Source organism: Tachysurus fulvidraco, chromosome 7, assembly GCF_022655615.1.
Source record: "Tachysurus fulvidraco isolate hzauxx_2018 chromosome 7, HZAU_PFXX_2.0, whole genome shotgun sequence".
NCBI lineage: Eukaryota > Metazoa > Chordata > Actinopteri > Siluriformes > Bagridae > Tachysurus > Tachysurus fulvidraco.
In genome coordinates, this window is record NC_062524.1 from 873,782 (window position 1) to 888,669 (window position 14,888).

The following is a 14,888-nucleotide window of genomic DNA, read 5'->3' on the forward strand; positions in this document are numbered from 1 at the left end:
GGTGACGTCTGGAGCTGAGCGGCTGCAAGCGGCAGTGGTGTTGTAGCTTTGGTGGAGAGAGAAGGTGTGTATCGCTCTTCTCTCTGTTCACCGGTACTTTGTCATGTTTAACACGAATTAGCAAAAATGAGCACGAAACAGACGTCGTTAGAAAGTTAGAAACTCTGCCGGTGTTCTGGATTAAAGTCATGGCGGAATACCCTGAGATTGTCACCACAGCACTTACATCCCTATTGTCATTTCCGACATGCTATCTGTGTGAAGCCGGGAATTCTGCAGTGACGGCAACCGAAACAAAACAACGGAATAAACTGGACATAAGCGACACACTTCGGGTGTCATTGTCTCCTATTACCCCAGATGGAACCGTCTCGTTGTAAAGAAACAAGCTCAGGGTTCTCATTGATTTAGCGTTGTAGTGAGTTAAAAAGGCATGTTTAAATACAATTAAATTAAAATTATTAATTTTAATTGTATAGCCGCCACCCCCCACCCCCACCGGGCTGCGGTAAAATGATCAAACATTGACCGGTCCGCGGCGAAAAAAAGGTTGGGGACCACTGAACTAGATGTGCTGGAGACCTTCCTGGCAAGTTTTCTAGCTGATGTCAGTGAATTAAATAAGATATTAATATAGACTGATATAAACTATGATTCAAACAATAATGTCTTTCCAAAATCAGGAAACTGTTATTTATGTTGACTTTATATGGTTTTAATTTGGATATTAGTAAGAAGTTGTTTAGAAGTCTAATATCTAAATGATGTAACATTAAAGAAATGTTTATTTAGTTGCCAGGATCCACTTATTTTCTTCAGATATATATTAGCAATAAACTGTTCCACTTTTCATAAAAAAATACAAGACAAATATGTCAAACTTCAACCATGACCAAATGTTCTGGGGTAGGTTCAACCTTTGTGTGTGTTTTCTGAGTTGTAGTTAAGATGGGAATTTTCCTAACAACTGGCAAATAAACATTAGCTGGAAAACTCATGCTCTTTTTTTTATAAATCCTGCAGGATATAGATGCATACACCTAGTCTAACCCTAACACTTACCGATTTATTCAACTTGAAGGTTTTTATTTCTTTGAATGACATTAAAATCATTTAAACCATTTTATTTTGGTGAAATGTTGTAAATTAGACTTTTATTGACATTCTATTGTATGTATTGAATTGTACAGACAAATGTTTAATTTTGTCTGTTTAATTCTTTTTTTGAGAAGATGCAGTAAAAGATGCAGTAGAGTGCACTTAAGACACTGAAATACTTTATCTTTAATTTTAGGTTTGACTAAATCTTTAATAGCACATGGTCACATGACAGCCGATTATAACAACACTTACCCTTATTCTCCTCCAGTGTTTCCATTATTGTATCTCCATCTGTCTCTGTTGTGTTACCAGTTAAATGATCCTGACAGCTTGTCTGTGTTCCTGCGTGCTTTTTCTCTGGATGGTCACTTCCAGTCTCCTTCACCACTACATCTATTTTCCCCAAAAGCTGAACAACCTCATGTTGATCAAATTTAGATAGATTCTCAATTCTGTGGTGTCTCACATCACATTCACTGATGAATCCATGGACTTTACCTATAGTTAACGTTATTGTCTGTGTGCTAGACTTTGGGCTGTAAGTTGCTAATACACTTCTGACTCTGTCATGTAGCTCATGTGATATTAATTCTGACTGAAGCACTAACAGAAACACATGAGGTCCAGGATCAACGAGAGAAAAGCACTCTTTTACTCTCTGAATCACTTCCTCCTGAGAGAGACGTGGGTTATAGAGATGAGGTGTGTTTATGATGGTGATGAGTCTTCCCTCCACATCACCACTGGCTCTCTCACTCTGTAGAACCTCAGTCTTAAATGCAGATCTGCCCAGGATGATGTTTCCCACTCTGCTGGTCAAAGGTACATTATCCCCCAGCAGCACAATTCTCACTTCAGACACTGAAAAAGTATTAGGACAAGAAATATCAATGATCTCCGTTCTGTGGTTAAACAGCTAAACAGTTAGTGTGCTGAAATGTTTGTACTGTCCTTATTATGTATGCATTTCCGTATAAAAAGAAACATACCCACTCACATCGTTAGATTTAATAATTATTCTTTTTGAGACACTGTATGTGTTGCATGGAACAAAGTGAGGAAGAAAGTGGATGGCGGCGCGGCAGTAGCATGCAGCGGCCTCTCCGGATTCAATATGGTGCTATGTAGGTCTTTTTTTTAAGTTTTTATTTACGGTTTTTAGCCTGACTACTGCTTGTACATGGACACCAGAGTCAGCGGTGTTCATGTATACAACCACCAGGACCTAATAAAGTACAGAAATTGTGTAACAACCAACCTGCCCGATGATGTACTGGATAGGCTTCGTGACCTCGGCTTGCTGAGGAGACCAGGCCTCCGGTCCCCGGTGTCGCCTGATACCAGAGACCAGGGGAGGGGATGCCGAAAGCGGTGCACAAGGAAGCGGAAGCACGGTAAGCGGGCGGGTATCCGTGCTAGGCTAAAAACAAACCCTAGGCGGCCGGTTCTCCCGTCCATTCTACTCTCCAATGTTTGCTCCCTGGACAATAAACTGGACTACATCCGACTCAAACGCTCTACGCGAAGAAAGATTAGAAACTGCTGCGTGTTTGTTTTCACAGAGACGTGGCTCAGCGACAGAGTTCTAGATGCAGCCATTCAGCTGGACGGGCTAACTTTATTTCAACCATGCAAATCTCAAGTCAGTGCTCCCTAAATTCCATCAACATGTGGACTTTGTCACGAGAGGTGAAAACACGCTGGATCTTGTTTACACAAACATTCCCGAGGCGTACCGTGCGGAGCCCCACCCCCACCTTGGCTACTCAGACCACATCATTGTTATGCTAATTACAGCATACACTCAGCATACACTCGTCAGATGCTAAAGAACGGTTCTGATGCAGGTGAAAACCTGTCCAGCAGGAGCCACCTCTGCTCTTCAGGACTGCTTTGAGTGCACTGACTGGAACATCTTCAGGGAGGCGGTGACTCCATCAACTTCAAGGAGTACACGTCAGCAGTGACCAGTTACATCGGCAAGTGCATTGATGACGTGACCGTTTCGAACACAATCACTACACGCTCCAACCAGAAGCCGTGGATGACTGCTAACATGCATGCGCTGCTGAGGACTAGAGACCTAGCCTTCAGAAAAGGGGATAGGGCGGCCCTAAGAACAGCAAGGGCCAAACTGTCCCGAGCCATCAGAGAGGCAAAGTGTGCACACGCCCAGATAATCCACAGACACTTCCAAGACAGCGGGATGTCCGGTGCATGTGGCAGGGCATACAGGCGATCACAAACTACAAGATAGTTTCACCTGCTTGTGATAGCGACGCCTTCCTCCCCAGACGCGCTGAAGGACTTCTACACTCGGTTCGAGGTACAGAACAACGTAACGCCAAGGAAGACCATCCCTTCCCCCGACGACCAGGTACTCTGTCTATCCATGGCTGACGTGAGGAGATCTCTATGCAGAGTTAACCCACGTTAGGCTGCTGGACCAGATAACATTCCTGGCAGGGTGCTCAGGGAATGTGCAGAACAGCTAGCAGATGTCTTTACAGACATCTTCAACATTTCCCTGAGCAGCGCCGTTGTTCCTACATGCCTCAGAAACTACCACCATTGTCCCAGTTCCAAAGAAGTCTACAGTGTCCTGCCTCAATGACTATCGTCCCGTCACACTCACACCCATAGTTATGAAGTGCTTCGAGAAGCTTGTCATGAGGCACATCAAAACCCAGTTACCACCCTCACTGGACCCCCTACAGTTTGCGTATCGTCCAAACCGCTCCACAGACGATGCCATTGCCACGGCCCTTCATTTAGCCCTCACCCATCTGGACAATAAAGACACTTATGCATGAATGCTGTTCATAGACTTTAGTTCAGCATTGAACACAATCATCCCTCAGCACCTGATTGGGAAGCTGAGCCTGCTGGGACTGAACACCTCCCTCTGCAACTGGATCCTGGACTTCCTGACTAGGAGACCTCAGTCAGTCCGGATCGGGAACAGCATCTCCAGCACCACCACACTGAACACTGGAGCTCCTCAGGGCTGCGTGCTCAGTCCACTGCTGTTCACTCTGCTGACTCACGACTGTGCAGCAATGCACAGATCAAACCATATCATCAAGTACGCCGATGACTGTTGAGGGTCTCATCAGCAAGAACGACGAGTCAGCATACCGAGAGGAGGTGCAACAGCTAAGTACCTGGTGTAGAGCCAACAACCTGTCTCTGAATGTTGATAAAACTAAAGAGATGGTTGTTGACTTCAGAAGAGCACAGAGCAACCACTCTCTGCTAAACATCGACGGATCAACTGTAGAGATCGTCAAGAGCACCAAATTTCTTGGTGTTCATCTAGCGGAGAACTTCACCTGGTCACTCAACACCAGCTCAATCACCAAGAAAGAAGGCCAGCAGCATCTCTACTTCCTACGAAGGCTGAGAAAGGTACATCTCCCTCCCCCCATCCTGACCATGTTCTACAGAGGGACCATTGAGATCATCCTGAGCAGCTGCATCAGTCTGGTTTGGGAACTGCACCATCTCGTATCGCAATACCCTGCAGTGGATAGTGAGGACTGCTGAGAGGATCATTGGGGTCTCTCTTCCCTCTATCATGGACACTTTCACCACATACTGCATCCGCAAAGCTAACAGAATTGTCGATGACCCCACACACTCCTCACACACACTCTTCACCCTCCTGCTGACTAGAAAAAGGTACCCGAAGCATTCGGGCCCTCACAACCAGACTGTGCAACAGTTTCTTCCCACAAGCCATCAGACTCCTTAATAACTGAACTGAACTGAGCACAACATACACACACATCTGTATGCACAGACCTACACCACATGCACACACTCCTAATATACATCTATCAACTTGTTTACATGCTACTACATTCATCAAACTGTTTACATGCTCCTTACATTCATCAGACTGTTTACATGTTTACTGTTTACAAATTGTTTACATGCTGTTTTGCACATTGTTTTACTTTTTTGCTCTTTGCACAAACTGTCTAACATTTCAGTCATTTTGCTCATACTGTACAATATTTCAGTTGTTGCTGTTTTTGCACAATCTTATACACTATCTCAGGGACCTGCTGCTAAGAAACTGTGTTCATTCGAGTTTTACTGCACACAATATTGTCTGAACTTAAAGTATTTACATACATTATTGACACTGGTCAGTCGAAGCTGTTTTTTGTTTACTGCATTTTGTGTATTGTCTTGTAACCTTTTGTCTGCACTGTCCTGTCTGTCGTGTCCTGCACTGTCTTGTCTGTCTTGTTTGTATTGTCCTCCACTGTCCTGTCTGTCTTGTTCTGCACTGGTTGCACCAGGTTGCACAGATGCACTTTATGTGGCTAAGACTACTTACTAAGTCCTTATCCCTGTCTTTGTTTTATGTAACACCCTGATCCTGGAGAAACGTTGTCTCATTTCACTGTGTACTGCAACAGCTATAAATCTTTAAAAGCCTGGTCTAATAAACCCCTACACATGGATGATAATGCTTATCATGTGACTACAGTGTTAGAGTTAACCAAACCCAGTCCTTTCACAAGACCATTTATTAATCTTATTATTCCTGTTTGACTTTCAGGAAAAACACTAAATTGGGCAATATGATTTACTTATTAGCATTTTATTATATACTTATTTACCAAGTTATTTTTAGCTCAGCTGTTCACTAACCTAATACAGCCATCATACACTCTTGAATATCAAACCACACTTTGCCTTTCTGATGAGGAGATGAAGGACAAATGCCCTGGTAACTGTGCTGTTTGTGCAAATAAATGTGACTTGACATTTGTCCTTCACCTCCTCATCAGAAAGGCAAAGTGCTCAGAGACCCAAAGATTCCACAGCCACTTCTGTGACAGCGATGAGACCCAGCACATGTGGCAGAGCATCGTCTGTGATAATGGCAACTCCCTCCCAGATGTGCTGTATGACTTCTACGCTTGGTATGAGGTGCATAACAATATGGTGACCAGGTACTCTGTCTAAACACAGCTGATGTGAGGAGAACTCTACACAGAGTTAACACATGAAAGTCTGCTGGATCAGACAACATTCCTGACAAAGTGCTCAGGGAATTTGCAGAACTGTGTCTGATTGACAATCTGAGTCTGCCAGGGTTAAACACCTCCTGCAACTGGATCCTGGACGTCCTGACTGGGAGTCATCAGTCAGTCTAGTTCGTGAACAGCATCTCCATCACCACCTCACTGAGCACTGGGGCCCTTCAAGGTTACATGCTCAGCCCACTGCTGTTTGCTGATCCATGAATGTGTAGCAATGCACAGCTGGAATCACGTCATCAAGTTTGTCAATGACACGCTGGTGGTGGGTCTCATCAGCGAGAATGACAAATCAGCATACAGAGAGTACGTGCAACAGCTAACTGCCTGCTGTAGAGCCACCAACCTGTCTCTGACTGAATGAACCAAATTCTTTGGTGTTCACCTGGTCACTCAACACCAGCTCCATCTGCAAGAACACCCAGCAGCATCTCTACTTTCCGTAAAGATTGAGGAAAGACAATCTCCCTCCCCCCATCCTGACCATGTTCTACAGAGGGACCATTGAGAGCATTCTGAGCAACTGCTTCACTGTCTGGTTCAGAAATTGCACCTTACACATCTTTTTTTACATTTATATGCACTTTATGTGGCTGGACAACTTGCTTTTCAGTCCTTAGTTCTGTGTTGTTTTGTGTAGCTCCATGGTCCTGGAGGAACGTTGTTTCATTTCACTGTGTACTGCATCAGATATATATGGTTGAAATGAAAATAAATGCTACTTGACTTCTTGAGGAGACTAAACTTTCATCATGTTTATTCAAACATCCCTGATGCCTTCAAAGCTACTCCCTCTTCCACGTTGGACAATCTAATCACCTCTCCCTGTTCCCACTCCCCCAATTTTGACCCCCTTATCAAAAGTGAGAAGCCCACAGTAAGGGGTGTAAAAGTGTGGCTGGAAGGAGCAAACTCTTCACTACAACACAAGTTCATTAACACAGAATGGAATGTGTTTGCTTCTCAGGCCACACTGGACCTCACCCAGGCATTAATATCTACACCAGTTTAATTCTGCATCACAGCAATGGGTGTGTCAACGAGGTAACCACCCAAAAAAAAAAAATACCCCAATCAGAAACCATAACTGAACAAGCAAGTCTGACTCCCGCTGAAGGCACATGATGCTGCTTTCAGATCTAGTGATTGGGAAGCCTATAACTTATCCAGGGATAATCTGATTGAGAACAAATTTAAGAACAATCTCTACACATTTGAACAGAATACAAACCAACAAGCAGCACCCCACCAGTAAAGCCACCCTCCCAGATGAACTGAAAAACTTTTGTCCTCACTTTGATTGTGGAAACATAGAACCATCCAAGCTGAGCCCCCAGCCTACAACCAACCACTCATACTTCCCCAACACTTGACCCATATCCTACAGATCCACCAGGTCAACTAAGGATGTCAGAACACTATTCATTGATTTCAGTTTTGCACCCATGCTCTGAACACTGGTGTACCACAGGGCTGTGTGTTGATACCTGACCATGGCTCCAGCTACATAATAAAATTGGCAGATGACAGGTAGGTCTGATCAGAAGATGACAATCAGGTTATGGTGGTAGGTCTGATCAGAAGATGACAATCAGACGGCCTAATTGGAAAAGGTTCAGCATCTGAAAATGAGGTGTACTAACATCAATCTTGCACATCGACATCAAACACCCAGAAAACCAAGAAGCTGATTCTGGTGGACTAGGAGGGTCCACACACATACACAAACACTCCTAGCTATATTGATGGGGCAAAATTGGAGCATGTGTATAGCTTCAAGTTTCTCTGTGTCCATATCTCCGAGGACCTTTCCTGACCCTCAGTACCTCAGTACAATATGATTTAAAAAAAGCACAACAGTGCTTTACTTTCTTAGGAGACTAAGAAAAGCTAACAGCCCCCTGTATCAGCTCTATATCAGACCAGAAGGCCCTCAGATGGGTAGTAAAACTAAACATTACTTGTGTTCAGCTACGCTCCACCAAACACATTCACTACAAACACTGCCTAAGGAGAGTGAAAAGCATCATCAGAGACACCTCTCACCCTAATCATTGACTGTTTACTCCTCTCTGGAGACCCTATAGAAGAACTCAGGAAAAGATTATTTGCCTCAGCTCTCACTTGGCCTCGCAATAATTAATACTTAATGTAAACATAAAAAAACTGCAGCATACAATAACCGGCTTCCATACTGTACTTTACAATTATTCTTGTGTGTGAGAAAGTATGTATGAATGTATGTGTATATTCTATTTCATATTGTATATATTTATATACCTCATTCTGTATAATGCAGCCCTCTGTGTTTATACTTTTCGATTTGCACAATGATTCATATTCATAGTCATTTGTATTGTGTTGGTCTCTGCTTATTTTCCTCATTACTTTACACTCAATCCTATTGTGTAAATATACAAATATACTATTAGTATTAGCGTATACTATATAATATTAGCGTATATTGTGTATATTTGTATATTTACACTATATATATATATATATATATATATATATATATATATATATATATATATATATATATATATATTTGCAATTATTTACAATTCTGGTTAAACATTAACTTTCTAATCTAATGTATCGTGACCTTCATAGAATGTTAAATTATACAAGGTACAATAGGTACAATATTGTCTCAGGAAACTGTGCAGTCACTGATACTCACTTGCAGGAGGAACTATGGGCATACTGCTCCATTTCCGAGGTCTTGATAAACCTGTGGGGGAAATTAATTACACTTCATACAGTTTTTTTCTTTCATAAACACCAATCATTATATATGTACATACTAGCTGCCAAAAATAAATAAATATTTAAAGCATTTTAAAGTAAAATGCCCACATTCTAAATGCTCAGCTAGGAGCTAGCTTAGAAAAATATAGATATTTTCTTTTAGTTATAGGTTAAGAGTCACGCACAGTTGTACCACTACCGACAATGGTGTAGTCTAGTTTTTGGTAGTGAGTATACTGTGATTCCCCCCCCCCCCCCCATAGGCACCACCACACCCACTAATGCATAATAAATATGCATCTACATGTAATTTAGAGCATTATTAAAGACTGCTTATGTGTTATCAACATTCACATTTATTATAAGCAACAAAAGACAGTCAGCTGATAAAACCTGTGCTCCAGGTCCCATATTCATATAACATTTAAGGCTAAATGTAGCTCTTAAAGGTATAAAGTTCACCCAAAAATGAAAATCGTGTTATTTCCTCACCCTCAATTTGTTCCAAAACTGTACGAGTTTCTTTCTTCTGTTTAACACAAAAGATGATATTTTGAAAAATGACACAATTTTCATTTTTGGGTGAACTTTATACCTTTAAGAGCTACATTTAGCCTTAAATATTATATGAATATGGGACCCTGGAGCACAGGTTTTATCAGCTGTACATTTACAATGTACATTTAAGAGTGAACAATAAACATTTGTTCAGTTTTATCACCAACACTCTTTCATTGCAGAATATTATGAACTGAATGAACTGGTAGTTTACAAAGCTTTATAAATACATTTGTACTCGGGCTGTGGGTGAAATGTCACCCGAAGCTGCTGTAGCTTTAGGCGCAGGCTTCCGAAAACACAGAGTTTAGTTTGTGTCTGCTTTCGTTTCATATCTTCTTTTACATTAGTTAGTTCATTTATAATTTGCGTCACAAAACACCGCCAAGCAACTCATTTTCCTCCTTGGTAGGTGACGTCAGATCAGGTCACAGGCCACGGAATCCCCAATGGTTCAAAAACTTTAGTACTTCGCAATCGCAACCACAGTCTTGTGCGCAATACAGTGCGGGGCGAAATTAACAAAGATATTGTTACGTAACCTCACGCTTTTTAAGTGGGTATACGGAAATCCTTGGTCTTTCCTAGTGAGAGAACATTATTTTTGTAGGCAGCTTAGCCTGGACAAAATGGCCGTATACAGTGAACAGGAAGATAAATACAAGGAATAGGAGAATCCAATAAATACAGCACATACACAAATAATCCCCAATAGAAGGATGTAAGTCCCTTAAGTTACAGAAAGAAAGTATAAATTGGGAAGGTTTACCTTTAGACATCGTTGTGTATTGTGTATTTTAATGAAAGACGGATTCGGTGGATCTTTGGACCTGAAATCAGAAGTGAAAGTATTTCTGTTTCCCACACCTCCTGCGCCCCCTACTGAAAGTCACACTCACAATAAAGTGCATGATTTTTTGATTATCTGACAAACAACTTGAATATTAGGATAGTTTCCTAACAGTATCATGAAAACTCAATTATTTCTATTGTCTATACGAGGTTAGAACAAACTACCTGTGTGTCTTAACAGTAAATAAAACATATCAATGTTTAAAGCAGTTACTTGGAGTGTACTAACTAACAAACATGGGTTTTAACCCCATTTATATTACAGATATAACAGAGGATCTAACCAGATGCCACATATTTACACCAGTTTTATGAAACACATACATTTTTACAAAAAACAATTAGTACTTAGTAAATTTCCTTTTTAGTGCCCTTATTGTGAAATGATAGTCCTTATACATGCCGAGTGAGAACTCACATAAACTCAGTGATGGGATCTTGTTTAGTACCTGGAGGTTCCAGTTTATTACAAAATGAGTTATGGATGCTTTTGTGTCACCAAATGAGTTATGGATGCTTTTGTGTCACTGAAGGTGTGTCTACAGGTGTGTAGATGTTCCACCCTGTGTCTGTGCAGTCAGGGCTACAGTACTGCTGCTTCATGTATACAGAACCTTAAACTTATTACATTACTGTAAATATATTCATGTATTACATATTTCTAATGTACAAATAATAATAGAGTTTATTTAGCACAAAACAATTTAAAGTCACTTCTCTACTCAGCTATGATAGCTTTTACCTGACCTGCAAAATTAGACAAAGACAAGACCACGTGTAGCATGTCATGGTTGTACATTATAATGCTGATTTGATTAGAAAAGTGCTTTTAAAAACCAGACTAAACATGAACAAAAACTCTCTTATCACAGGTACAAACTGTATATAGATCTCATGTACACTATTAAACAGTGATCCAGTCTCACCACTGATCACCACAGAGCAGATCCACTCATCTGAGCACTGGACTGGTGTATGGTGGCAGAATTTAGTAAATGATGACAACGTAAGTCAGTGGTTATGTGTTGGACACAAACACACACACTAACACTCAGTTGGACACTAACACACACACTGACACACACACTAACACACACACAATTTATACACATATATACACAATACATACACATTGTGAACTAAATATATCTAATATTAATCTTTATATTATTCTTTATAATAACCTTTTGTTCTATGTTTATTTTCTAGAAAGCTGCTCTGAGACAATTGTAAAAAGCACAATAAAAATAAAATTGAATTGAATTGAACACTAACACACACACTAACACACACACAAACACACACATTAACACACATTTTAAACATGTTGGTCCTGGATGCAGCCCTATATTCCCTCAGGGATAATCAGTAATCAATATCCAGGTTAAATTAATTAATTCCTTGCTTGTGTATAAACTCCCTCATTAATACACACACGGTATAATTTACTGTGATATAAAACACTTTTAACACCGCTGTAGACGATGCACTCGGTAATCGATTACATTTCCTGATGTAAATAAACGTGTAAAGGATAAAATCGGATTCACACACGTGTGATATTAGATAACACACGATTCAGGTGTTCAGCTTTATTAATAAAGACACTGAGTCATTAATAAAGACATTACACTTAAGTGTGATTGTTTCCCCGTGGTTTACTGTATAAACAGAGTGAGCTATAAACACTGCTGAGTCCAACATGGCCGCCATCAGCGCCCCACGTCTGATCTGTCGGGGGATTATAAAGGAGCTTCGGTATCTAAAAGGGCCTGAATATAAAGACACGATCATGTACAGTTATGTGCTGGAACAGTTCCGGAACAATCAGGTAGGATATGGAGCACTTTAGAGCTGAGAGAAGGGTGTTATTGTTGTTTGTGTGGCTGCTGACCTTCATGAAACAGCGTCTGTCAGAGCCTCAGCTAATGCTAATGGTCGTTTGTGTAACATTTACCATGGCAACAAGCTCTCACTGCCTCGTGCCTCTAAATACTGCTACAAGCTCACTACCTCGTGCCTCTAAATACTGCTACAAGCTCACTGCCTCGTGCCTCTAAATACTGCCTCATACCTCTAAATACTGCTACAAGCTCTCACTGCCTCGTGACTCTAAATACTGCGCAAGCTCTTGCTGCCTCGTACCTCTAAATACTGCTACAAGCTCACTACCTCGTGCCTCTAAATACTGCTACATGCTCACTGCCTCTAAATACTGCTACAAGCTCTTGCTGCTTCGTGCCTCTAAATACTGCTACAAGCTCTCACTACCTCGTGCCTCTAAATACTGCTACAAGCTCTCGTTGCCTCGTGCCTCTAAATACTGAGGTAAATAAATGCTAGTCTGCTAACAAACACTGTCCTGTGGTACTAAATAATGTGTATGAATGTATAAAGTTTTTAAAATATGACTTTACCAGAGATTACGTACAGAGCGTGTAATAAATCTGACCGAAGTAAATCACTTGGAATCAGAGATCTTTTTAATCAGAGATCAAGTGGTTTTAATGTGTCTAGTGATTTAATCCCACGCTGTTCCTTATCTTATTTTAACTTGATGCCAATCATCTACTTCTAAAAGACGAGGCTGGTTTCTGGTGGCATTTAATAGTTACCATAGTTACCATAGAATCTTTAATGGGCGTCATCGTTCCTGATCCCATTAAGGAATCCCTTTGATCCCTGGAGATCTCCATGAGCTAGTAACCTGTAGTGTTAATACAGAGCAGTACAAAACTCAGGGGTTTTATGAATGAGATACTGAGTGTGAATGTATATAAGTTGTGTCTGTCAACTGGGATTTTATTTATCGCCTCCTAAAGATGTCAGTGATCATATTAAAGGTAATAATTTTAACATTAATTTTAAATAAATATATTGAAATAATTTGGATCACACAACATGTTTATAACCGACTTTCCCTCTGAAGCTTTTATCCAGGTTACATCTAATTCTGTTGAATTCAGCCCCAATGTGCACTACACAGGGTATAAATGGTGTTCAGCACTGATTTTGGACCACAGTGTAAAGATACATTATATATTATTATGTGTGTGTTCAGTATGTATTACTTCAGTAAGTATTATTCAGTATGTGTGTGTATGTTATGTGTGTGTTCAGGTGACCAGCGAGCGTCACTGCCGTGCTCAGAGGGAGGCCGTCCACATGTCCCACACATACCTGTGTCTGTTAGAGTCAACACGCCGTCACCTGGACCTGCATAATCTGTACCACGGGAAAGGAGAACGGCCAATAGATGAAGCTGCCGGCCTCGTAGGATTACGCCTACCCACACAGCCCGGGGGTAAAGGCTGGGAGAAGTGAGGGACTGGGTGCAGGTGGAGGTGTCAACCAGAGACTTTCTCAAAATATGCAGTGTGTTCATTCTCATTGTGTGTCGATTTGTAAACGCTGTATTGTCTTCAAATAAATAAAGTTTATTCGGATGCTTTATAGTTTTAATTAAAAATAGAAACGAATCTATATACAGTGGCAAGACAAAGTATCTATGAACCTTTTGGAATGTCATGGCTTTCTGAATACATTGGTCATAAAATGTGATCTGATCTTCATCTAAGTCAGTAGCATCACAGTCTGTAGCTGTGGATCAGACCTGCACATCATTAAGGAGGGATTTTAGCCCATTCTTCCTGGCAGAACTGCTTTAGCTCGGTCATATCCTTCGGACGTCTCGTGCGTACGGCCCTCTCCAGGTCAATCCATAGCATCTCTATAGGGTTGAGGTCTGGGCTCTGATTGGCCGCTCCAAAAGGCGGATTTTGTTTTTCTGAAGCCATTCTGTCGTTGTCCTGTTGCATGTTCAGACATCTTCACATGGTCTGATATACTTATGAATTCATCTTCACCTCAGTGACTGTAAGCTGGCCAGGTCCTGATGCAGCAAAGCAGGCCCTGATCATGATGTTTCCTCCACCATACTTTACAGTTGGGATGATGTTCTCATGATGATATTCCATGCCCTTTCTACACCACATGTAGCGCTGTGTGTTTTTCCCAAATAAGTCAATCTTAGTTTCATCAGCTTACAAAACATTTTTCCAATACTGCTGTGGAGCGGAAATGTTCTTTTCAGTAAGCAGTGGCTTTCTTCATGGTGACCTGCCGTGGTTTCCCTGCTTGTTTTGTAGACCCATGTTAGCAAGTTCCAATGATGCCTTCAAATCACGAGTCTTCGTTGAGTTCTCGGTGTCATGACTAAGCGCCCACTTCTGAGTAACAACAGTCCCAGTAGTTTGTAGACTGGTGAAACTCTAAAGTCTTTGAAATAACTTTGTAACCCTTTCCAGCTTTACGTAAAGCAACAATTCTCGATCGTTGGTCCTCCCAAAGCTCTTTCTGGCGAGGCATGGCTCACATAAGCGTGTTGTTCCTGTGCAGAACAAACTCCAAACGTTTGTGGGGTTTTTATCAGCCGTAGGTCCAAACCTCCAAACGTATCGTCTTAACGAGACACCAGGTGCTAAAACCTGAGTCCAATTAGCTTTATTGTGGTCATTAACTCAAGGGTGCACATACTTTTTTCCCACAATGTTCTATGAGGGTTTT

At 41.2% G+C, this 14,888-nt stretch overlaps 2 protein-coding genes across 3 annotated transcripts in view; one reads left to right on the forward strand and one right to left on the reverse strand.

The window, feature by feature from the left end:
* Positions 1–10,360, reverse strand: part of LOC113653753 (interferon-induced very large GTPase 1-like) — an 859,689-nt gene extending 849,329 nt beyond the window's left edge. Inside the window, exons 1-3 of one of the 2 annotated variants that reach the window (XM_047816178.1) lie at positions 10,240–10,360; positions 8,845–8,895; positions 1,354–1,962 (exon numbers count right to left, since the gene is read on the reverse strand). In XM_047816178.1, coding sequence (XP_047672134.1) covers positions 1,354–1,962; positions 8,845–8,895; positions 10,240–10,249 — 670 coding nt within the window. In that variant the 5' untranslated portion in view covers positions 10,250–10,360. Of the gene's footprint in view, positions 1–1,353; positions 1,963–8,844; positions 8,896–9,700; positions 9,748–10,239 lie in introns of those variants that run through there. The other variant, XM_047816179.1, reaches the window with a different exon arrangement.
* A 1,525-nt stretch (positions 10,361–11,885) lies between these two features.
* On the forward strand, positions 11,886–13,768 carry fmc1 (formation of mitochondrial complex V assembly factor 1 homolog). The gene is made up of 2 exons (XM_027163561.2): positions 11,886–12,153; positions 13,443–13,768. Exons 1-2 carry the CDS (start codon positions 12,025–12,027, stop codon positions 13,644–13,646), a joined length of 333 nt encoding a protein of 110 aa, XP_027019362.1. The 5' UTR covers positions 11,886–12,024; the 3' UTR covers positions 13,647–13,768.
* Positions 13,769–14,888: the final 1,120 nt, after the last annotated feature.